General features: G+C 40.3%; 1 protein-coding gene across 5 annotated transcripts in view; it reads left to right on the top strand.

The window, feature by feature from the left end:
• Positions 1–24,383, top strand: part of akap9 (A kinase (PRKA) anchor protein 9) — a 70,751-nt gene that overhangs the window by 20,909 nt on the left and 25,459 nt on the right. For all 5 annotated transcript variants that reach the window (XM_067612849.1, XM_067612850.1, XM_067612853.1 and 2 more), the window contains 16 exons: positions 53–250; positions 385–3,252; positions 4,703–4,783; positions 5,714–5,861; positions 6,062–6,132; positions 6,233–6,353; positions 6,603–6,700; positions 6,787–6,889; positions 7,393–7,627; positions 10,349–10,409; positions 11,375–11,662; positions 11,879–12,157; positions 15,167–15,303; positions 15,622–15,818; positions 17,668–17,900; positions 23,292–23,454. In XM_067612849.1, coding sequence (XP_067468950.1) covers positions 53–250; positions 385–3,252; positions 4,703–4,783; positions 5,714–5,861; positions 6,062–6,132; positions 6,233–6,353; positions 6,603–6,700; positions 6,787–6,889; positions 7,393–7,627; positions 10,349–10,409; positions 11,375–11,662; positions 11,879–12,157; positions 15,167–15,303; positions 15,622–15,818; positions 17,668–17,900; positions 23,292–23,454 — 5,281 coding nt within the window. The remainder of the gene's footprint in view (positions 1–52; positions 251–384; positions 3,253–4,702; positions 4,784–5,713; positions 5,862–6,061; positions 6,133–6,232; positions 6,354–6,602; positions 6,701–6,786; positions 6,890–7,392; positions 7,628–10,348; positions 10,410–11,374; positions 11,663–11,878; positions 12,158–15,166; positions 15,304–15,621; positions 15,819–17,667; positions 17,901–23,291; positions 23,455–24,383) is intronic.

Raw genomic sequence — 24,383 nt, forward strand, 5'->3', positions numbered from 1 at the left:
TTTTACCTTAATTTTTCTGTAACTTTACCACCTGCTGATCTGACATTTACAGCTGCAGGCAGGCGAGACGTTAAGGAACACCAGTCACAGCAGCACAGCAGCTGATCTTCTGCAAGCCAGGCAGCAGCTCATGCAGTACCAACAGCTGCAGGAGGAAATGAACACTGAGGTCAAAAAGAACCAGGAGAGGAACAGTGAGCAGCTGGAGCACATCAGCCAGCTCCAGCACAAGCTCAGTGAGATGGAGATGGTGAGAAGTTGCCTACTGTGTTCATACTAAATTGTCACAAATATAATTTAGACATATTGTGTGTCATTCAAGTGGTCAGACAGCAAGTTTTCAATGTTGCTCCTGTATTTCTAATACTTGTTTTGTCTTTGCAGTCTGGAAGAAGATCAGAGGAATCATTTATGCAAAGGATAAACGAGAAGGACCTCGTGATTGCTGAACATGAAAAGATTATTTTGAGTCAGGAGCAGTCCCTGACAGAATTGAGAAAAAAGGAGGCATCTTTTGCACAAACAATGAAAGAGAAAAATCAGTTAATTTCAGAGCAAACTGCAATAATCACAGAACATGAGCGGTCATTGACACTGCTCAGAGATGAACTTGCTCATGTGGGAAAGACTACAGATGAGAATACTATAGAACAGTTAAATGACAAAGACCTGAGGATAGTAGCGCTGGAAAGATGCGTTTCAGACCGCGACTGCTCTATAACCCAGCTTGAGGATGAGCTGGACTCCACTGAAAATCACCTACATGACCTCCAGCAGCGAATGGCTGCAAAAGAATCCGAGCTTGAAAAATGCCTGGATGAGTTGGAAAGCTGTAAAAGTGAAATGGAGAGTTGTAAATTAGAATTGGAGAAAGAGCGAACAGAGTTAGAAAGCTGCAAAGGTGAACTCGCAACTTCCAAACAAAAGGAGCGAATGTCATCTAATGAAATCATGCAGCTCATGGGCACAGTAGAAGACCTGCAGAAGCGCTATCACAAGGGCAGCCTGTCTGAGAGTGACACCATCCAAAAAATGCAGCAAGAGACTGAGAGGAAGCTTGAAGTTCTCAGGGCAGAGCTGGATGAGATGTACGGCCAGCAAATAGTCCAGATGAAGCAGGAGCTTAATTTGCGTCATGCGGCGAAAGTGGAGCAAATGACTGAGCAACATCGTGCTGAACTTGAGCTTCTAAAAGCACAAAGCTCCACTGATAGTGCTGCTGAGGTGGACACTCTCAATGCTAGAATTAGAGAGCTTCAAGAGACATTAGAGCAATTCCAAGCAATGCACAATAAAGCCACACATGAGCTAACCCAAGTCACCCAAGAAAAGGTCAACCTGCAGGTGAAGGTTGAGGATCTTCTTCAAGATCTCCGTTCTGCTAATGAAAAAGCGGAGCTGGTCTCCCGCAGTCTTACCTCTCAGGAAAGCCAACAAGGTGAACTGCAGCGCCTTCAGGAAACCACTGACAGTCTGAAGTGCCAACTGGCTGCTGCTCAGGAAGCTGCACTAGAGGCAGAGACGAAACACGAATCCGAAATAACCAATTACAAGATCAAGTTGGAGATGCTGGAGAGGGAGAAGGATGCCGTGCTTGACCGCATGGCGGAGTCGCAGGAAGCAGAGCTGGAACGACTGAGGACTCAGCTTCTGTTTAGCCACGAGGAAGAGCTCACCCATCTTAGAGAAGAACTACAGAGAGAGGGTTTCCTAAACACAGAAAACCTTCTCAATGAAGCTGCTATCAAACATGAGAGAGCTTTGGATGAGCTGCGCATTCGTTACGAAGAAGAACTGCACTTGTTACAAAGAGAGAAGGCAAGTTTTGCCACAGAGCGAGATGATCTTTTGCACCAAATTCTTGGCCTGAAAGAAGATCTAAAGCTAGCTTTGAACAGCTCCAAAGCGGATGAGCTCGTCCAGCAGCTTCAGGAACTTCAGGTAGAGCTCGAGGAACTGAGAAGAGGAGGAGAAGAACGAGTTAGAATGGAGAACGAAATTCAGACATTACTAAAAAAGACGGAGGTGCTTGAAAATCAGGCAAAAGAGAAAGAACAAAGTTGGGAGAAAAAATGGAAAGAGGAGGAACGGGAAAAGGAGACACTGACAGAATCTAATAACACTTTGAAAGAGGAGTTGGACTCAAAAATTATAAAAATTGAGACACTCACAGCAGAGAACAATCAAATACAGCAACAAGTAGCTGAGCTTAGCGAGGAAATTGAAAAGCAGAGGAATACTTTCTCTTTTGCTGAAAAGAATTTCGAAGTAAATTATCAGGAGCTGAAAGAGGAATACACATGTCTCATTGAGGCAAAGACACAGTTAGAGGAGAGGACGTTGAAGGAGACACTTGAATTTGAGGCGAAAATTGCCAGCCTTCAGTCACAGATTCGGGAGGTGGAGGAGAGCAGCAAGGATATCAAAATGGAGGAAATGCACACAGATAGTAAAGCTGTGATAGAAAAAGATACTACTGAGCTAATGGAGAAGCTTAATGTTACGTTGAGTGAGAAGGAAAGCCTGGCCGGGAGGCTTTCCGAAGTTACAGAGCAACTGAGGTCTACAGAGAGCAAAGTGGGACAGCTGGAAGAAGACCTGATGAAAGTGAGACAAGAAAATGCCAAGGTCATCGCCCAGAATGAAAGCCTCGGGAAAGAACTGAAAAAGAAGCAAGAGATTATAAGAAAGCAGACGAGAGGGCAGGATGCCCAGAGAAAAGCTAAGCTCGAGCAAGAGGAGCAAGCTGTTGAGCCAGTTGCTTCAGTTCTTTCTTTTGAAGATCATCACCTTCAGATTCAATCTCTGCAAAGGGAAATAGAGGCTCTTCAGTCCCTCTTACAGGCAGCCGAAGCCGAGAGAGACAGCATCCGGCAGACCGTGGAGCTCCAGAAGCTTTCACCGACTCCATCTCCAGCAGCAGCTGTCCAGTCCTTGGGGGAGGTACCTGTTGAAGGACAATCCTCCCCGCAAAAGTCCACAGCCTCAGGGTCAAGCAGGCGCAAGAGACGGCAGAGGTCGAAGCAGGAGCGCAAACTGGGCACTGCTCTCTCAGACAGCAGAGAAGAAAAACAAAGGGAGGAGGAAGAGGAGGCAGCGGTGGAGGAAGAGAGAGCTACAAGTGCCGCAGAGCAGGAGATGCAGCCTCAGATGGAGAGACAGGTTATGTCATGTTCACAAGAGAGGGGCAGTAAGGAGGACTCTGCTGACGGGTACCAGGGAGACGGAGCGAGAGACCACGTCAACAAGCAGGTAAGAACTCACATGCATCTACTGCACCACTTTCTTGTAAAATAGCTCCGCTGCCTTTTCTCTGCCTTTTTTTTTAAAAGTCTGATCAAATTGCATGTTTGATTCAATGATTAAAGGGCTTTTCAAAAACCGTGCATGTCAAAAGAAAGCGCAGTTGAAATTGTATGCTTCAAGTATATCATTTTGACAACTAATGCTGTGATGTTTAATATTGTTATCAGCTTTATCAACAATACATGGACTACATTCATAGCTAGATCAGATTTTAATATTGAAGAGAATATAACGGAGGCATTTCAGCATTGAAATGTTTTCTCTCCAGTGACTAACACTCATGATTGCCGATTGTCGAGTGTCTGCAGGCTTGCTCTCTAAGGTAGCAGCACAGTCGGACTGTTGTGTTCAAAGATATAGACATTCGTTTTTACGTTTGTGCTGACCATTCAACGACATTGAGTGTGCTTATTGTGGGAAAAATAATGTAAAAGACAACATTCCTACACAGTGCAGCCTGCATATAACAGTGATGTGTGAAGACTCCATCAATATTCTGCTCATTTCTACTTTTAAAGGGGATTTATACAATATTTATAGTCTGCTTTTATTTGATGCTGCTCATCCTCAAACTGAATTCGATGTTGGTTTTGAAAAGGACTGAAAAATATATTTTTTTAAAAAACAATCACCCAGTCTGCTGATAGTTATGAATCGTTGCCGTTGTGTAGAAATGTGTACATTCTAGTTTCTTTCCATCCTGCAGGGAGTAAAGGGTTTGAGGTGAGACACCATTTTACCCCAGTCACTTCTGTGTCTGTGTCACTTCAGGCTGTGTCTCAATTACACAAGGCAAAAGAGAGTGTACAGCGTCTGTCTGCCATTTCATGTCTGTGTTTCATGTTGTTTTTCCACCTCCTGGGTTGGAACACCAGATGTGGTCCAGAATCACATTTTCAATACATGATTTATCTGTCCAACAACACACCTGCAATGTCAAAGTATTTTAAAATGGTTGCAAAATTTAGTTATGATACTAAATAACCTCACACAGTACTTGGCACTGGAAAACATGTTTTATTATATATATTATTGATCTTTGTTTAAATCTGTACATTTGTGCACATGAAAAATGAGGTTCTGTGTATAGACAAACATATAGTACATAATGGCATACTTTTAACAAAGATAATAAACAACACATTAAAGAAAGAACTAGAATTCAAATAAAGGCAAAATAGGTGATGCTCAGTCATTTCACTGTGAATTATAGTGGATATTTTAACTAAGAAGTTGCTTTTACTATGCAATTGCTCTCTGTTCCCTCTCAGGAAGTGATCCATAATGCTGCATCTTGTCTTTCTGTCCATCAATGTCTTACTTGTCTGCATTTGTACTGGGGTAATATTTTAGACAATCATAAAAAGTATATTGTTTTCTTCTGCTTGTTTATCAGGTGAGCAGACATGGGACGAGCCACCAAACAAAGCCTGTCGTGTGTGAGGGAGCAGAAGAAGAGGGAGCGACTACTGAGCATGTAAATGTCACTTAAGCTCACATCCTGCCCTTTGGTTTAAAGTGTCAGTTGTTGCTTTGATACATCATACAGTATAAAGATCAATAAATAGATGCTCTTACAGATGAAATACAGTAAATGTGGCGTAAGTTTAGTGCTGAAACAGTCAGTTTCTTAGTAAACCTGTATCATTTTCATAATAGAAGTATTTCTGCTTTTGTTGTTGGTGTGCGTGTGGCATCGGCACATCATAACACAGCCGCCATCTGTTTGTTAGTCACTTATCGTCCCTTATCTGCATGTTTTAAGCAGAAACATCTGATTGGTTGCATGTTTGAAAGGACTCTCTGCAGTTCCTTTGTTGGATGTACTGCGGATGTATCATAACAAAACCTTTTAAATACGGCCTAATTAAAATGTAGAGTGCACTTAAAACCATCTGACATCAAAGGTGACGGAATTGCAATTTCATAATTGTGTAACCTTAACGAATTTATACTAATGCATAATGCAAGAGAGAAAGCGGCCTCTCCTTGCCTTTTGTTCTCTGTGACAGAAGTGATAATAGCAGACCTCTTTTCCTGAACACAGATGGCTTGTGCCAATACTGTCATAGAAATAGGATTGGTGGAATTATGTTATTTAATCATTTATCTCCCCTGATTAGCAAATGGATTTACCATGCTGCATGGTAGTTATGCATGCTGCATAATGTAATTAGTGATAATTTATAATTGACATGTATATAATACTTTGTACACCTTTTTTTATCAGGCTCAGCAGCATTTTCTTTTTTTAATCAGTGTCATTTACTGTTTTCATGTCGACCATTTTTGGGAATATTAAGACAAACATGACTATGTGAAATCAGATTATATAAATGGAAAGGCATATTCCTGTGTGGATTATTCCACCCGTTTTAATGGGATGAAAACTTCTTCCTGTGTCAAGGGTGAGTGCAGGCTGCGGATGGAGGCGCAGCGCATCAGCATGTCTCAGATCCACGCCGCCCAGCTGGAGCTGCTGCATGAGGAGATGGACGCCCGCGCACACACTCTGGAGCTGAAACTGCAGAATGTGAAAGATCACTGTGACCAGGGTGAGCTGATGTGTAGTTTGTTGCCTTTGTGTGCATCTGTGACTTGATTTATCATTCTTGACAAATCAAAACAGGACAGGTTTCTGGTTGGATGACGTATCCAGTGTTATTTATGCCCTTTGTTGGTTATAGTTGTGTTTGTGAGAAACATTTTAAACATTTCAGTAAATTGTCTCCAACTTTCTGCTTATTTTTCACAGATGAGCCAAAAATCTCCAGATACCAGAACATGTTACAAGCTGTGTCGGAAGAATGCAGTGAGATCATTCAGGTAAATATTAAAGACAAGTTGTAGCGGGTAGTTTAGTAGATTATTAATATGCATTGCCAAGGTACCACAGAGTGTAACTATGTTTCTGTTCTGTCTTCAGTCTTTTCGAAAGATGTTTGGTAAAGAGTTCTTGGAGTGTGTTGATGCGGAGGAACGACCGCCCACTTCAATGGAAAGACTAGAAACTGGTGAAGCCACCTCCACTGTACTGGAGGCCAGAGGTAATTTATCTAATAAAGAAATTAAATTACAGTTTAAAACAAGTATTACAAATAATTTAACACACATTTCTGTTGAAGGTAACATTGTGGGCTATATTGAATTCACTTCATACTTACAAGTGCTTAAATTTCTATCTCTGTTTATTCAAACTTGGCAGCACATTTACACATACTCATTTACAATCATCCACTTACTCCGTTGAGATCAGTCAAATTTAATTAAAAAAACATGTTGCATTCTCTCTGTAGAGCTCTACAGAGATCTTCAGCAGATGAAGGGGAGGATTGAGCAGGAACATCATCGACTGTCACAGCTCCAGGCTCTATTGAGAGCTGATGGGAACAAGGTAAAGATAGATACTTAGTTTGTTAGAGGAACAAAGAGGATTACAGTGCCAACAGAAACACACTAACAAATCTGTTGGTTTATTAGATGATGGAGCTGCAGATGGCATTCGATGAACTGAGGAGCAGCAGTGAGAAGGAGATCTCTGACCTGCGTGTGCAAGTTGCCAACTTAAGCCTCTCAAGCAAAGGTAAAGAGTTAAACTCGGCTTCCCCTTGCTGAGATAAAATAAAAAGCAAATAGATCGAGTACTTATGTCACATCACAGAAGCTAAACACAGAGCGGTGTAATAAGATGGTAAGATGTTTAATCTTTTATTTGGGTTTATTGAATATTCTGTCTGTTCTCTGTATTCTGTAGCTGTAGGCTTTAAGGATTTTCCAGGTGTACTGGAGGTCACAGTTAAACCTCACTGATTACTGGCATGCCAGATATAGGCCACACACCCTGAGCTTTTGCCAGTGTGTGTTTTGTGATTAAATGTCTGTAGGTCATCTACAAAGAAATATAAAATAGTGACCCTGCCCCTGCTTTTCAGCCATTATTCATCTAGCATTTATCAACCAATTAATATGGTCATTTGCCACTGCAGTGACCCATTTTCTCCAGAGGAAACATTAAACTTTAATGTAATTGATTCTAATCTGTCCAGTTGCATATTGGATTTCACATTTCACCTCTCCATCGGTTAGATCCAGAGGAGCGGGCCGCTGCACCATCTACCTCCCCTTCCAAGGAATTACAGATGCTGAGGGCCGAGGCACAGGAGAAGCAGCTGCAGTTAGAGGAGAGTCACAGACAAGAGATGGAGCTTCTCAGAGCCCACTACCAGCAGCAGACTGCAGAGACAGAGGAGCGATACGCCACCGAGCTCTTCATGCTGCAGCAGCGACTGCAGGAGGTCACAGGCACTCAGACCCACTACAGGTGATGACACTGTGAAAACACATGACTATTAATTCTTCATTTTTACATATATGGAGTATATTTTCATGTTTTCAGATGTAAGCAAATGCATATGTACAGCAAACTCTCCTCACACAGACACTTTCATAAAAGGAAAGTTAAACACAGGTTACTTATAGCAGCGAACTGCTTTAAACTCAACTCAGTTCACAGTTGAGTTTGCTGAACTCAGAAAATTTTTTAGGGGCTCTTAAAATGTGCTCCACAATAGCCATCTGTTGTGCGGGGCTGAACAGGTGAGCCCAATTGTAGACTCAGAAGAGGAGACAGGAATAAGGTAAATAAGATTGAAGGGCACAGGGAAGATTGGGTGCAGGCCAGGGAAAGCTTGGGCTGACAGCTGAAAACCAGCGCTGAGGCTTGAGTGGGTGGCTGGAAACCAGGAACTGAGGCTGGGGCAAGGGGAGTTAGGGGCTGAGGTAAGAAGGTCTGGAGTGGGATCTAAGGTAGCTGAGAAGAGCAGGGTTCCAGGGCAGGGAAGCAGGGCTGACACAACGAGGGACAGGAGACACGGACCAGAGTCAGAGCAGGCAGAACTGCAGGGGAGAGGAGAAACAGCATCAGCCTAATGATAACAGGCAACAACAAGAGCTGGGTATTTCTAGAGGGCTTGATTATGGTGATGGTGGAGGTGCAGCTGGTGTGGCTCTGCTCTGACTCCAGAACACCTGCAGGGAGAGAGAGGGAGAGAGCCGCTGGGGAAGTGACAACAGGTTAGTTAGACACAGAATGGGATGTGGAGGGATTGTCAGGGGAGGTTGCTGAGGCAAATGTGACACCATCAGTTTCTGAAGTTGTAAGTAAACAAAAATCTATTAGCTTATCTCAGACTTGATAGCGGTTTGGAACAAGTATATTATGATATACAGTAAATCAAAGGCAGTACTGGGTGTTTAACATTTAAATAGCACCATTAATGGATTCATGCAGCCTCTCATTGGTCAGGTGGCATAACTCTCTCCCATACAAAGTACACTTTTCATCAGAGGAACTCATTTTGATAGTTGAATTTTGATGGATTGATATAATAAATGAGTCTGAAGAAAGAAAGTCTAAAGAAAAGTCTGACATGATGCCTTACAGCTAACTCCTAATAGAAGCTGTTCTGCACATTTTGTGTTGCACATGGAAGCAACCTGAACCAGTTCAGTTGACAACAAAACCTCAACTAATGAAATATTCACTATGTTGTTGAAAGCATTATTCATGCCTTTTGTTAGCCCACTAACCTATCAAAGTACATTTTCAGCCATTCCAGATGGCTTCCTGAGAGAGGTGATCACTGAAGTGCTGTGTAGGAAACAAGATCAATGTGACCTTGTAGGCATTACTCACTCAATTTGTTACATTGAAAAGAGTTTTCTGAAAAAAATTCAGGCCCACACTGAAATGTATTAGGTATTTGTTCAAGTGTTAGAGGTGCACATGATCTTCTGTATCACCCACATATAATGCTACGCCTGAATGGCAGATGACACAGAATAAAATGTGAGCCTGTACAGGAGTTTTAACAGTTACTATATTGAGGAATGTTTGAGGAGACCACCTATATTTCTGACATACTGACTGTTTATGCACACATATAAAAATATATCCTATCCAAACTATATTATTCTAAGTGAGTTCTTCCTTGTGGCTCAAGAGAATCACAGTAGTAATATTCCTACATTCAGTTTACTGAAAACTGAGATGCTACTGCCCTCCACTGTTTGATTTGGTAAATATTATTACTACTGTACTTTTCAAGACTAATGACCATATATTTTGAAGGGCAGTGTCTTTGCTTTTATTATCACTTCAGTTTGTGTTGTTCATATTAGTTTTAAATTGTATTTTAGTCCTAAATTTTTATCTGCTGTCATGTGATGTGTCTTATGTGCCTCATTAGTGGCAAATGGTTACATTTATACATTTTTTTGTGATTATGGCAAAAATCAACTAGCTCAAGTGTTTTATCAGGTTCATTTGAAAAATGTATATACTGTAAGGCCAGGGTCATACTTGTATTCTTGCAACTAGAAAGCATGTTAGCTTAGCAAGTCTTGAGTTTTTTACTTGATTGATTTGAAAGTACATAGGATAATCTCCATCATATTGCTGTAGAATTTGTTGTTAATGGCAATCTAGTATGTAGGGCTGCAACTACTGATTATTTTTCATTGTTGATGAATAATGATTATTATTTTCTCTATTAATCAATGTCTTTGGTCTAAAAAATGTCAGAAAATGGTAAAAAAAATGTCGATTACGGTTTCCCAAAGCCCAAGATGCAATCTAAGATGTCTTGTTTTGTCCAGACCAACAGTCTACTATCCAAAGATATTTAGTTTACTATCATAGAGGACTAAAGAAACCAGAAAATATGAAGCTGGAACCAGAGAATTGTAGCATTCATTCTTTAAAAAATCACTTAAAACAATGAATCGATTATTGAAATAGTGGATGTTTAATTTTCCGTTGATCGATTAATCAACTAATAGGTGCAGCTTTACCAGTATTTCAGACAGTAACCTGCTTTCTGATCCTTATGTGTACATTTTAACTATTTACACTGACACTGTACTTACCTGTGAAATAGCAATAAAACACTTAGAGCAACCAGGTAAATAATTTTGGAAAAGAAATCTCCTATTCAGGATTTTAGGACAATTAATTTTGACATTGCATTGTTTCTTTTTTCAGCCTGGCTGGTGTTCAAGAGTCCAGCTCAGAGAAGAATGAGGAGCTCAGAGAGCAACTAAAGGTTTGGCTGCTGCATTTTGCCCTCATCTAAATCTTCCGTGTCACATGCATCACATCTTACTACGGGCTGAAATGTGCACATGCATTAAGACGCTATGGCAGTGAGGGTGGATAGGAGGGAGGCGGTTGCAGCCTTAAGGCTAAAACATGGCCTAAATCCCCAGCTTTGCCCCAGAAGCAGCAGTATGAATGGTCTTATATCTAATGATTAAAAGGGTTGGACGTTACATAACCCGCCTTTATAGCGTGTTACTCCTGAACCAAGCGGACGTTCTCTGGTCATGGTGGCTGCATGAAAGGAGGATTCTGTCTTGCGTGAATGAACTGCACTCCATTTGAGCCATCCCTCACTCACATCACTCCCAACTTTCCATCCTGTCTCAGTTTTGTCATTCACGCTCAGTCCAACCTCAAAACTACCACAGCTCGTGCTCGCTCGTGGCTCTTACATCCTCATGCAGAGATAGAGAGGAAGATAAGAGAGGAGAAGATTGACAGAAGCACAGGAGGAACAACCGGAGAGAAACCGAAAAGAACTGGGCATGATACACTTTCAGATGTTGTATGTTTGGTTTGGAAATATTGAGCTTGAGGCGAGTGGTACTGAAGAAGCTGAATGACTGTAAAATAGACAAGTCAGGGATTCATCACAAGACAAGAGTGGTAGTGTGTCAGGGGAAAATGTAGCTGTAATGTAATGCAAGACAACTCTTTATCGCTCTATCATCCCTGGGAGGGTAGTGGAGAACAAAATGGTGTATTTATCAGTGGCTAAAGATTGGGCGGGGTTTAGCTAAAGTAAAGAGGACCTGTTTATTTCAGGAACAGTCTTGGGGAACATTTTCTTGTTGTCTGCCTCATTTTAAGACACTGTTATCTTGTACATCACTTTTAATGTGCAGCATTACTTGTAGCTTTTCTGTCTAACCATCTCCTCCTTATTTCTACACTCTTCTCTCTGAGCAGGACCTTGGTGTGGAGGAATTGTCAGAGGGAGGTGTTGAGTTGCGCTGGCCTGCCAGTTCTGCAGGCCTGACAGCACAGCTGCAGGTACTGAGGAAAGCCCTCTACCACAAGTATGTCCAAGAAGTAGCTGCTCTGAAAGAGCAGCACAGTAGCGAGCTGAGGAGACTGAGAGAAGAAAAAGAGCAGGAGAGGAAAAGAGGAAGCTCTTTTGACAGCTCCAACCTTGCTGGGCAGTTCGTGCTGGAAGAGAAACAACACTGGGAGAGAGTGGAGGAGGAAGTTGCCAAGGTAGGTGGCCATTTAATTGTGTTTTCATACAACTCTTGTGTCTAGTTTTAAGGTTACAGTAGATCAATTTATCCATATTTTAAAAAATCTGAATGGAGAAACACAATGACAAGAGTTATTCTTTAAAGTTTGACTCCTAAATTGCCCATAACACTCTTTGTCTCTATGTCTTATCAAGTCATATGACACTTTGTTTGGATTCGTATTTTCTGACAGGCCATCGTTCAGATGTCAGTGGAGTTTGCGCAGCAGACTGAGCTGGCCCGACTCAACAAGCGTGTCGGCCAAACGAACACCTCCATGCAGACCCAGTCAGACGAAGAGGAGGTGGAGGAGAGGGAGAACGAGGAACGGGCTCCCAGAGTTTCTCACACCACAGGCGCCTGGCTGAAGGAGGTGGAGAGGGAGCAACTGGAGAGGGAGCTGGAGGAGAGGAACGCAGAGATCCAAAAATTAAAGGAGGAGCTGCTGAAAACGGAATCAGGACCTGAGCAGGTCAGTGTCGCTAGCTGGGCTGTTGCGCCTGAATCACAGTTAATGTGTTGATTTACACTCCGCTTCGCCACCCTTCACAGTTTTCAGTAATTTCAGTGGAGAGAATTCATTACTGCTGCGTCATTAATTTTCAGATGCACTGTGTCGCAATGCAGGCATTGTAATGATCAGATTCACTCTAAATACTGTATCACTGATTAAGCTTGAACTGAAATTGGTTAAAATATTTGTCTATGTGCAGAACTATCAATAATCTGGTTGAAGCTGTTTTTAACCACCATCTGAATGTAAAACTGTGCAGCAACGTGTACTTTTCAGCAACGTTCATGCACTATAGGCAGAGTGGGAAGTTAGTAAAATCTCCTTTTTAAGCTATTTTCAACAAAAAACATACAAACAGTTCATTCAAATATGTGCAACTCTCACCAGAAGTAGCACAGAAACATGTAAAACAAGATACACAAACCTACATATACTCACTATTACACTCTTTAAAAAACAGTACAGAATCCTTTTACTGTTCTATACTTTATTATACTTTATAGTACAATAAACTTATGACTGGAGTCTTTTATTAATGATGTAAGGGGCTAGCACACACCAAAACAACTATAACCAATATCAGAAGAAAACATATCTTAATAATTTGACCATATTTGTTTATTTACTGCTGTCAAAGAAGAATATTTTAGCGTCTAATTATGTTGACATACTTTCATCTATCCACTGTTCATGCACTGGTTTCCTCATGTTGAATTGGGATTTTTTTAATAGCACTCCTCATGCCTTGAAGAGCTAATCCCTGGCCGGGCCTGCTAGGCTTTCACTAACCATTTATTGCATGATTAGGCTTTAACTGTGTGATAGCAGTGGCTGTCAGGTTCAGTGTTCTTTGTTAGATGAGTTGCTCCAACACACTGTAAGTGGTGTTTCAGTGATGATCATCTAGTTAAAAAAAAAAAAAAAAAAAAGTTCTATAACTTCAGTAATTGGGTCAGATGAGTTTTGATGATGAGAAAAATGTTTGAAGTTGTTTAATTTCTGTAAAAACAAACTTGGCCAGAAATGTTCAGAGATGATACATAGAAAACTGTGAACTTTGATGTAGATGATACACTGTAGAAACCAGACTTTTATAGCTTATATTTTAGGCGAATTGTTTACATTCTCTAGACTCTTTAAGATCTAGATGAAGCAGTTTAAATTTTGACGTTGTAGATTTGGCATCTTAAGTTTATGTAACAAGCTAAAAAAAATCAAGAGACTAAACATTTTTAAAACAGAAAAAAAAAAACTGATGTTTGACATCAGCAGTTCAATACAAGAGCTTTTTGTTTGTTCCATATTTAAATTGGGGTGGATACAAAATAAATATTTCAGTATTATGCAATCTCGTGCAATATCACCACAAACCATGCACTCAAAAATTACTGCAAGTTAACAAGTGCTATTATTCTTATTATTAAATAATTACCTCTGATGATTTATTAAACATTTCTGTCTCAAAAACATGTTCACAAGTGTAGTATTTTGCTGGAGTGTATTGGTTCCCAACCTAGGGGTTCCGACTCCCATTACGGGTTAGCAAAGCCTCACAGGGGTTGCGAGGCTCTCTTGATTTTAAGAAGTGTAAGAAAACTTTTCTTTTGATATATGTCTCAGCATCTCATTGAATTTTGTGAAGAAAACAACTACATGTAATTGTGAGTTAAATCTATATTATTACTTACAATATGAACCTAAAAAAGGGATAAGGGCACAGGGTAGATGTGAGCACAAGCCATATTCACAGAGCCTTCACTCTGCTAGTGTAGCAAGCCAGCTGCATTAGAAAAGTATGCAGTTAAAACAACAACAAAGAGCTAATGGCACAATGGCTTAGCATCAGGAAGAAAAGAATACTGAATGTGTCAAAAGAAGCCTGTTAATTATGTATGACAGTAGCTTTATTCATGTATGTATGTATGTGTATATATGTATTAATGTAACTGTAATGGACGAGTACTCATACCACTAAACTTGTCCGTATTTTTCATCTTCGGAAACGAGCATTAAGAATCATCAACTGTGTACATCAAACTCATTCATCTCAACCATTGTTTGTCCAGTCAAGCATCAAGTCAACCAACCTCAGATCACTTTATTTGTATACAGTTCTTTAAACAGGAGCCTTTCCTCAAATTTTTGTGAACAGTATTCCTACAATCATCAATTCCGCAATTATTCCACTTGAAATAACTAGAATCTCAGTCCTCCTATCTGTTGAACATCTCAATCACAGTTTGGTTTAATTTACGGAGGTTCAGTGGTATGGAACACCATCTCGTATTTGAAACTTAGCACCTGCATAATTTAAGAGAGCTGTTAAAGGCTTGTAGTTATCTCTGCAATGTTATCCTTATGGCTTATCTTTGTAATCTGCCCACTAATAATTAGTCATTTTCATTTTATTTAATTACTTTGTGTATGAATGTCTGTTAGTGTGTGCTATCTAGTATTTTGTCTTTTTTTCTCTCTCTTTCTCATCCTTTTAATATTTTTTCAATAGTTTTTGGCTCATGCAGATTCTGCACAGTTTACTGTAGTATTATATTTAATTATCATGTAAAGCAATTTGAACTGTGTTTATATGAAATAGTGCTATACAAATCTGAGAGTGAACAAACTGGAGAAGCACAGCTGCATTTCTAATGTTTACCCAGGAGGTGGAGCTATCGCCTCTCCCTCTCTCAGTGCCTCAGGTGCACCTGTTGCCATAGCAGCACAAAGATAGTAGTGTTTCTCCCAGCTCCAAGGGAGTTAGAAGTGCGTCTTTGTGTTTGTGTTTGTATGTGTCTGTGTGCTGGTTAAAGAGCGGTTTGTCTGCATGAATTTGAATTCAGTTTTACTAATGGTCATGCATACTGCCGCACTGTGGTTTGCTATTTAGAGTTTTCAGGAGTCAATTTATCAAACTGCAACTTTGCAATGACGGGGCTGCTGTCCGTGTTCTCTCTCCTGCCTGTCCAGGCCTTAAAGAAGAAAGAAGACGGCCAAGAAAAAGTTGAGGATGAGGAAGATCCAAGGGGGGCGGAAATAAAGCAGGCTGGTGCACTCAGATTGTCATCGCAGGGTGATGAAGATTCATCCGATAAGGACACTGAAAGGTAGTGACAGAAACTGCATTCATACTGTTCAATAATAATCTACTTTGCACACAGAGATGCTGTGTTTATAAAAGAGAATTCATAATATCTCCTTAACCAGTTGCATGTTTGTTTGTGTTACTGCTGTACATGCATTACAAAAAAATATTAATTTCAAGTTGAAGCCAAAGAAGACTCAATTTTCAGTGTGTGAAAAATATGTTACGCTAATCAATTCAAGTCTTTCCTTTAGCCATTCTTTCTTGAATAACTACAGATATTTAAGAAACTTTTCATTACTGTGGTACGTTTTAACTTTAACTGTTCTGCTGCTTTCAGAAACCTCTTGCGTATGGCCAACGAGAAGCTTAGTCAGGTGCTTGTTGATGTCCTGAAGACTACAGCAGCAGCGGAGGAAACCATGGGCCTCCACATGCAGAGTCTGCGTGATGCGTCAAGTGGAGGTCAGCAGGCTGCACCGCCCCGCTCCACCACACAGAGAGCAACTTGGCAGCCTGTGAGATCTTACGCTGCAGGCAAGTAACATCAGGTGTAACTAATAGTTAATTCTGGCATCCGTGTTTGAGCAACAGGAAAACAGGAAACAGACTACAAAACCTACAAGATGTAATTATGCGTACAATCACCTGAAAGAAAATAGCACTTAAAACTATGCTGTGCTCTGCAAATATTAACACCACTGCAGCTGTGCTTTTTAATAAGTATCCAAGACCATCATTACACTGGCATCCCACATCTAAATTTTGGCATTCTATAGACTGAATCGCTTTGCTTTTAATCAGGCCCGGATAAGAAAAAGGCATGAAAAAACATATTTGCAAAGTTAAACCACATTTTTAGAAAGTTTTAAATCTGTTTTAAATCAGATTTTTAGACTTGAACTTCAGATGAGATTTGTGACACCTGTAACAAAACAGAGCACATAGCATTGATGTCACAGGGAGAGTGTTGTTAGCAACTTGGCTAACTATGCTAAGCAACTAAGCTAACCTCCACTGGATTCTGCTCCAAGACTACATAATTCTATTGTTTGAACAAAGAGTGGGTCCTCCTCCTTTAGCACAGAGTTTGTTGTTTAGTTTCTACACTGGAAAAACACACCAGCAGTTAGCTTATCTATGCAAGTCTATAGTATGTTGTCACCACAGCAACCATTGTAAATAGGTCAATAATGGCTGATGGCTGAGGGACAAATTCAATCTGATCACATGCAAATAATAGTGACGACAGTTAAGCCTGTAATTCAGATGTCAGAAAAATAAAGGATTTGCTTGCAGTCTGAATGGTTCATTATGAATGAATGTGGAGACTCCATGGGAGCTAAAGACAACAAAGTCTCATGTTGACACATAAATCCAGATATAGTTATCTTAATTCCCCCCAAACCATAGCTGCTTATGTTAATCATGGTACAGTCACTCAAGGACACTAGATACATGGTTACTGCTGGTCCAATCATATACCTATATGCAAATTATGGTTCATGCTTGTCAAATTGCATACTTGCATGAAAATAAGCCTATGCAACAGCGGCAGCACTTTATCTAATCGTCTGTTTTTATGTAAATCATTTTCAAATAACGTTCAGCAGTGTTATTCAAGTAAAACACACAAAACAGTAATACAATACAGAGGAGAGACCACAGCACTGAAGATGTGTTGTGGGGCTTGATGTTTTGTGCTCATTTAATTCAATAATTAACTATTTAAATAAATTCATCCTTGACCCCCAATTCTCTAAAAAATATCTGCCACATTACCATAATGAGTTCTTTTATTCAACCATGGAGCTGCTGACATTTCACACATTATGACGTGTCTGATGAAGTCTGATGAAAATAATTAAATTCTGCAGTAACCATCGAGTTGCATATTACCTTAACCTGCCACTATGCTTCAGATGATCCACTGCTCTGTCCTGGCATGTGTGCATGTCTACTGTCTTATAATTGAATCCATACTGCCCCACACTACCTCCTGCTGTCACAATAATCCATTGAGAGTGTGAACTTTAGGTTACAAGGTCAGATAATTAAATGTGAATGATGTCATGCAAACTAGCTTCAGGGCACAGTTAAGAGTACAGTGTACTCTTTCAAACTGGACGATGTATGCGCATACACCCTTAGTGTGGTTATATTTTTAGCCCTGCTTTGCATCCTGTTCTGTTATGAATACAAACTACATCACAAGCTTTTTTTTTTACATTTTACATGGTTGTGTGGTTCATCCATCTGAATTTAGGGCATAAAGGGAAAAAAAAACCTACAAGCTCTCCAAGAAAGCTGTAATAGATTAAGTCACTAAACATCTCAGTGAAATTTAAATGTGTTTAAATGTGTGAAATGTATGTGATCACTCCAGGTCACTCTGCAGAAAGTTGCCAGGGCAGCGAGACCGGCGCAGATGACGTGAGTGTGTGGTCTGGGGAGACGGACGCTGACGAGGGCCTGGAGGTGTCCCAGCAGCTGATGGACAGCCTGCTGCGGGGGGCAGGGACACAGCTAAAGAACGAGGAATATCTGATGGGCATCAGCAGCCGACTCCAGACGGCTTTGGAGAAGATGTTGATGGCCATCAGCGACACCACCAACCAGGTACAAACTGAATGTTGTTGGTTAAGTGATCTGTGATCTATGTTGTCGACTCCCATTCAGAGAACTGATTGGTCAGCTCACTTAATTTTCTTGTCGTACTGCATAAGACACTCTACTAGCGTTTAATCTGAGGAGGTCAACTCTTCTCCCTGATGAAAACTATTAGCAACTATGAATTTTTTTGCAAACAGGTACCCATTCTGTATAATATCAAATAAATTATAATGATATATTATAATTAATAATAAAACTAAATATATATACAGATACATAACAAATACATAAAATAAATAAAGTCAAATAAATGTAAGTCAAAAGTAATAAAGTATAATGTAAGTTAACCAAATGAATGAAGAAAAATAAAATGTCAGTTCAGTCAAATGAGGCTAGACATGAGTTATGGTACAAAAGAGATAAATAGAATTGAGTTTCTGTACAGATACTCAAACAATACTTTTTTCAGTACCTTAGTTTGTGGAACATGAACATGTTTAGTGTTTCACCATATATTTATGTATACAAATTGCAAACATACACTTACACATAATTTAAAACTGATGACAATAATTCACCCAAGTGCCTAAACAGCTTCAAATTAATGAATAAATGCAAAAAACTGACAGAATTATAATATATTATAGAAATATGCCAAACTTCTCAAAGCATCAGTGTTACAAAAATAAAGTATTTTCTAAAGTTTCTTGATTTATGTCGATCAGGATAATAAAGTCAAAGGATGAGTAAACAAGCCTAACAAGCTGACCAAACCTTCATAGCCAATGTTAGATACTGGAATTGATATTCATATTTGATGCTATGGACACAGTTGAGTTTGTACTCACAAAGTAACAAGTGAAATAAAGGAGTTTGAGGTTTCAGAAGGATTCATCATGAACAGTCCTGTGTGTTTGTGCCTAAAAGTTACCAATAAACAGAAAGCCCTAGTGACACATTTAAGCTTTGTCAAAACATTCAAATACCCACACTCAACACTGTCCAGCCCCTCTGTGGGTTTCTACGCCCGTTCATGGAGACATAATGGAAATGAGTCTGCAGAATGTGGCCAGCAACAAAGTTGGTTTGTCTAGAATTCACACACAAAAGAGCTGCCTCATTCCCAGCGGTTGCCTATAGATACGAGCTGTATTTACATGGAGCTTTTGTGCCGCCGGCCAGCCTATCATAGTCCAGTTGGATAGCAGAACTCCTCCTCCACCTCCCCTTAGGCGAACCGTGTAGTGCGCCCGCTGTGTCCAGTGTCAGCCCACAGAGACGGGGCCAGTTTAACTAGGCCACTGAATGTGTTACCGTAACTGACTGCACAGAACATCCTCCCATTGGTTGAAATTCATGCGTTATTCACGCTGAGATGGGTTTTATCATGGTGATCTAAAAATAGCTTTAAAGAATTTTCAAGCCAGGCATCAGTGTTGTTTCAGCATCTACTATCTACAACATTGAGTGTGTGTTGGTCGAATCTTATCTTTTCTCTTTTTTTTTTAAGCTAAATTCACCACATTTTGGTTACAGTACACCCACTCACACCCCTAAACTCTCTCTAAAAACATTATTTTGCATCATGTAATAGAGAATAATCAAACAAATTGATTTTCTCTGCTTGTCATCTTTATTATTATTATTACATATTGTGGCTCTACAACTCATTTACTATGTACATTTGTATACCACAATGTCACAAAGTCAGGAAATTCTGATTTGCTCTAGTAACAGAGGGTTGCTTAGATACAGAGCTGAAATTATTTGCTGATCAATGGATCACTTGAATGATAGGATTGATTGATCAGTATTTTTTTTAAGCAAAAATGCCAGAAAATTCATTGGTTCCAGCTTTAAAATTTAAATATTTGTTGGTTTTCTTGGTCTTCTATAAAAGTAAATAGGATATCTTATAACAAGAAAAAAAAATGTCAACATGGGCTGTGGGAAATTGTTTGTAGGTATCTTTTTTTTTTTTACTATTTTCTGAAATATTATACAATAGTAGTTAATCACAGCCCCAGTAAAGAACCACTGTAGTTTTTACGAGCGGTTTACATTTTACACGATTTACATCTCTTCTAAGAACACGCTATTAACAGCACAATAAACTTGTAATCAACAAAGACTCTAATGGTTTGTTCAATGATTTTCCTGCTGCTATTGATCTAGTGTACATTAGTCTTGTCAGTAAGCATTGCTGGATCATGATGTCTTGCCTGGGAAGCAGCGTTGTGAACAGAGATTGATGTAACAAGCCGGTCAGGAATGTTAAGTGTCTTTGTTGAACTACCGCTGTAAATTATTTGCCTGTAGGAAGGTGTTTGCTCACTCACCTCCCATTATCTACCGGTGAGACGCCACCAATGAAACGTGAAAATTGTTCATGTGCATAAAGTATGACGGTCGACATGCCAAACAGAGACAGTGGGTGGGACTAAGAGGCAGCATGTCAGAACGCCTTAATTGCTTCTTTTTTTTTTTTTTTTTTTGCAACTACGGAGGGTGCAATTCCAGTTTGACAACTTTTTGTGAGAAGGGTGTGTGTTGTCTGTGGGTTATTTGAGTGCCTGTGATCTATTTGCAAATCTACCTGGCTCTCTTGCCCTAAGAATTGAAGCCACACCTGCTCCCCTCCCACTTGTTCTGAACAGTATCCTGCTGTGTGCGATCAATGTAGGAAGTGGAGGAAGAAGCCTCTCTTCTGAGTGGTGAAAACTGCCCTGGAAGTCTGGGATCTTTTTTTTTTTAAAGCACATGGGTAGACAAAGGCAAAGTGAGTGTAACAGAGTGACAGTAGCCTGCCTGAAGTAAGTAAACCTCGCATGACGGGAGAGAGATCCAGCCACAGTGAGTAACGTTATGGTACAAGCGAGGGGATATGCGTGGAGAGGGAATGACAGCGATCCTAGAAGGAAGTAATAAGGAAAGAGTGAGCGACTTTAAAACCGGCCGCTGTCATTTCTCCCTCGGCTGCCTGTCGCTTGGACTAAACAATTAAAAGGGGCCCCTGGGAGGCTTCCCTGCAGGTCGTTGTTGCTACGGCGGCATAGTATTGTTAATGAATCTCCAGAGAGAGAGAGAGAGAGAGAGAGAGAGATAGAGAGAGAGAGCAAGCCAGAGCAGATGCGGGGGTGTGAGCTTCACCGAGAGGCATGATATGGTTTTGCTCTGAAGAAAGAAGGTCAGTAAGAACACACAGAGAGGGCTGGAGATCTTTCAAGAGGGCAAGAAGAGGAGAAATGCTTGCCTTTGTATTTATACACCTCCCGCGGTCATGTTCAGGAATGCCCTTTAAGCTGCTGGACACAGATGTGACTTCCCCCGGCTGCCGAGGATGACATGTTTTGTTAGGACTTTTCTTCTTCCCTGCCATAAATATTCTCACCTTCCCGGATGATTTTCTGTCTCATTATTTAAGGAACTTAGCATGGAACTTATTCTACCTCAGCCAGGCAGCACGTGATTGAGATGACGTGAATGTCGCAGTCTCCAAATGCTGTTTACACTTCTTGTGTGTGCTGCAAACACATAGAAACTGTTGCTTGGAGCTATTCCACAACGTCGCTCACTTGCTTCATCCCCCACTGGACTTTATTCTCATTTTCGGTCGCACGGCAGGCATCAGCTCAGCCTGACGAATCATGGCAAACAGAAAACCCTTTTGATGACTCCAGGAAAGGAGCGCCACCATAATAAAACAAGGTTGGAAGTTCCCCCTTCATCCATCCATCCTTCACCATGGATTCCTACCGCTCTTACTGGAACTCGAGCATGCAGAACACCACGTGGGTGGAAGGGGAGGACCAGGATGTGTACGAGGTAGAATCTCGTGTACCCCTTCCCCGACCTTTTCCGCTCTCCAACACCTTGAATGAGAAAAATGCCGTGGTGGTACAGACCCAGATCTCGCATGTCAATCACAGGACTAACGGTCACCTTCTTAAAGTCATCTCTAAAATCTCCCTGCCCACCCCTCCCTATACAGTAAGTTCACACCTGGTAACCCACAGTTGTACTGTGATGGACTGTGTTTAAATTATACATAGAGAATGTCAGCAGTCTATAATTTAGATGGAGAATATGTGCTGATGGAGAATATGTGCTGATTAATATTTTATTGCTGCATTATCTCACAGCTTGTTTTATGTAGTTCAGGTCCACACATGCAAATGTGATGTTGAGTTAAATGTAATTCCACACAGGTGCACAGCATATCTTTTGTGGTGTATTTGAAACAGTAGGTGAAAGATTATATGACTTCCATGTGGCAGGGTCACATTACCACTTCCTGGTTCCCATAATATTACAAAAAGACCTTTGCTCAGGGAGATATGGAAATCTATACAGTCAGTGTGGAATGAGTGTGGGAGTGCTGTGGGGTTTATTACATTATGATGATATAATAGCTGTTCTGCCAGGAAAAACTGCCTTCTGTCACCTGATCAGACGGTCATAATATAAATGTGATATCATGACCTCAGTACATTTCTGGTGTACCTGTGCATTATTTTGTTATTAAATGGTGTTGTGCCAGTATACTTGTATTGGAGTCTGTCTTAAAAATAATGTACCGTATGCATAGAGCACATGAATAGTGTTGTCAAACATACATAGTTTTGGTATTTCCTGTAAGCTGACAACAAAGTGCTTTTCTTAGTCAGTTTAGAATAATTTAATTAACATAATGACTTATTTTTTCCTCCCTGCTGCAAATCATTTAAGTCAATCAAACTTGACTAAGAGCCCATCTTATACAGTGTAATAAATCATCTGTTTTCTAAATTAAGCCGGCATATATGGTTGAAATGATATCAATAAGAATATCCTCTACTATCAGTATATATCACAATATTTCGACAGCAACACTATAATATGATGTGATCATATCGTCAAGATACAATTCTGCTGAAAATTACTAAGAGATTAAATATAATTATCGCTCAGCTCTATTTCCAAATATGCAAAAGAGGTAAAATTGGCAAACTCCTTCCTCCATGTCACAGGACAGGTGAGTGTAGCTGTTCCTGACAGTGTCATAAACAGCTCATTTCACATTATGAGCAGTTTTTCTGCCATGATACTTGATATATTTACTGCCTTGTATGGGTCAAGTTCCTCAAACACAGGTCTTAAATGCTCACTTCTTTAACACCCCACACCTATAATTTGTAACTTCGGCTTTCTGTTGAAAAGTCCCAAGCCAAGATAACCCTGATTATACATTATAAAATTTCTTTATTTCTTTAGTACTCCTCATGTTAAGAAAACTGATCTATGTTGAGAAAACTGATCTTCATTCATAAATTGTTGGGGTTGCCCCTTTAGGCCAATCGATTAATTTATGTTTGCGGTTCTGAGATAATTTAACACACTGTCTCTTTCCCCTCTTAGCTCGAACATGCCCGGATGACCCAGACCGAGCTGATGCGGGAATCCTTCCGCCACAATCAGGAGATGAACGAGCTGCTGCAGAAGCAGGAGGAGCTGCAGGAGAGGTTGTCCGAGGAGGCGCGGGCACGCGAGCAGCTGGCTCTGGAACTCCATCGAGCTGAGGGTGAGATTTTCTGGTGATGTTTGTTTAACATCAAAAAATCTGCATTAGTCATTTTTTTACAAATATAGATCAGCATGAAATAACATGACATGCATTAGTTAGTTAGTTTGATTAAAATGTTGATCGATTTTTATGTGGGCCTTAAAGTCTGCGATATACCAGCATCCACTGTTTTAAAGCCTTCCGAAAGAAATTTCCTTCAACGTAGCCTTTTTAAACGTTACTCTGATAATGTGTGTCGGCATGTCAGAATGATTACAGAAAACACTGCATTATAGAGCATAAGGAGCTGAAGTGGGAATGCATGTGTGCATGTGTTTGGGGGAGGGGGAGTGTTAAAGGGAGTGATGAGATCAGCTGTTTGAAAGGGAGAGTAAAGGAGTGCGAGACCATCTGTGGTGAGAAATTGACAAATGACAATTTGTGTTTGAACATCTGACTGCGTGCGTTTCAACTAAAATAAGAGGATTTTGTATGTAGATGTTCACTGATGGAAGTGAAGGTATTTCTGTGAGATTTTAAAGAAAATAAATCTCACTGTGAGTGGAACGGCAGTGAGAAGTTTTGCCTCTTGAGAGCAGTTTAAGCGCTGTGACAGATCTTGTTGCGGGGAGCTAACTTAACGTCCCATCCATGTCAGAGACAGCTGGTCCATGAGGGTCAACTGTTCTAGTCTCACACACACACACACACACCAAACCCAGTTGACTTTTAAGTCCCACACTCAATTTATCAAGTGACACAAGAACTACAGTCAATTCGTTCTGTCTGGCTTTTTGGACACACTGAATAATGGTGAGTTTATAGCCATCTCCAACTTTTATATATTGACTTTAACTTAAGTAGCATCCTGTAGCGATGTTTGTTTTCTGTAATCCTATAGAGGTTCTAAAGATGGGCTAATATTTGCTGCCATAAAAAGCAAAGAG

The sequence above is a fragment of the Thunnus thynnus genome, chromosome 15, assembly GCF_963924715.1.
Source record: "Thunnus thynnus chromosome 15, fThuThy2.1, whole genome shotgun sequence".
NCBI classification, from domain to species: Eukaryota; Metazoa; Chordata; class Actinopteri; order Scombriformes; family Scombridae; genus Thunnus; species Thunnus thynnus.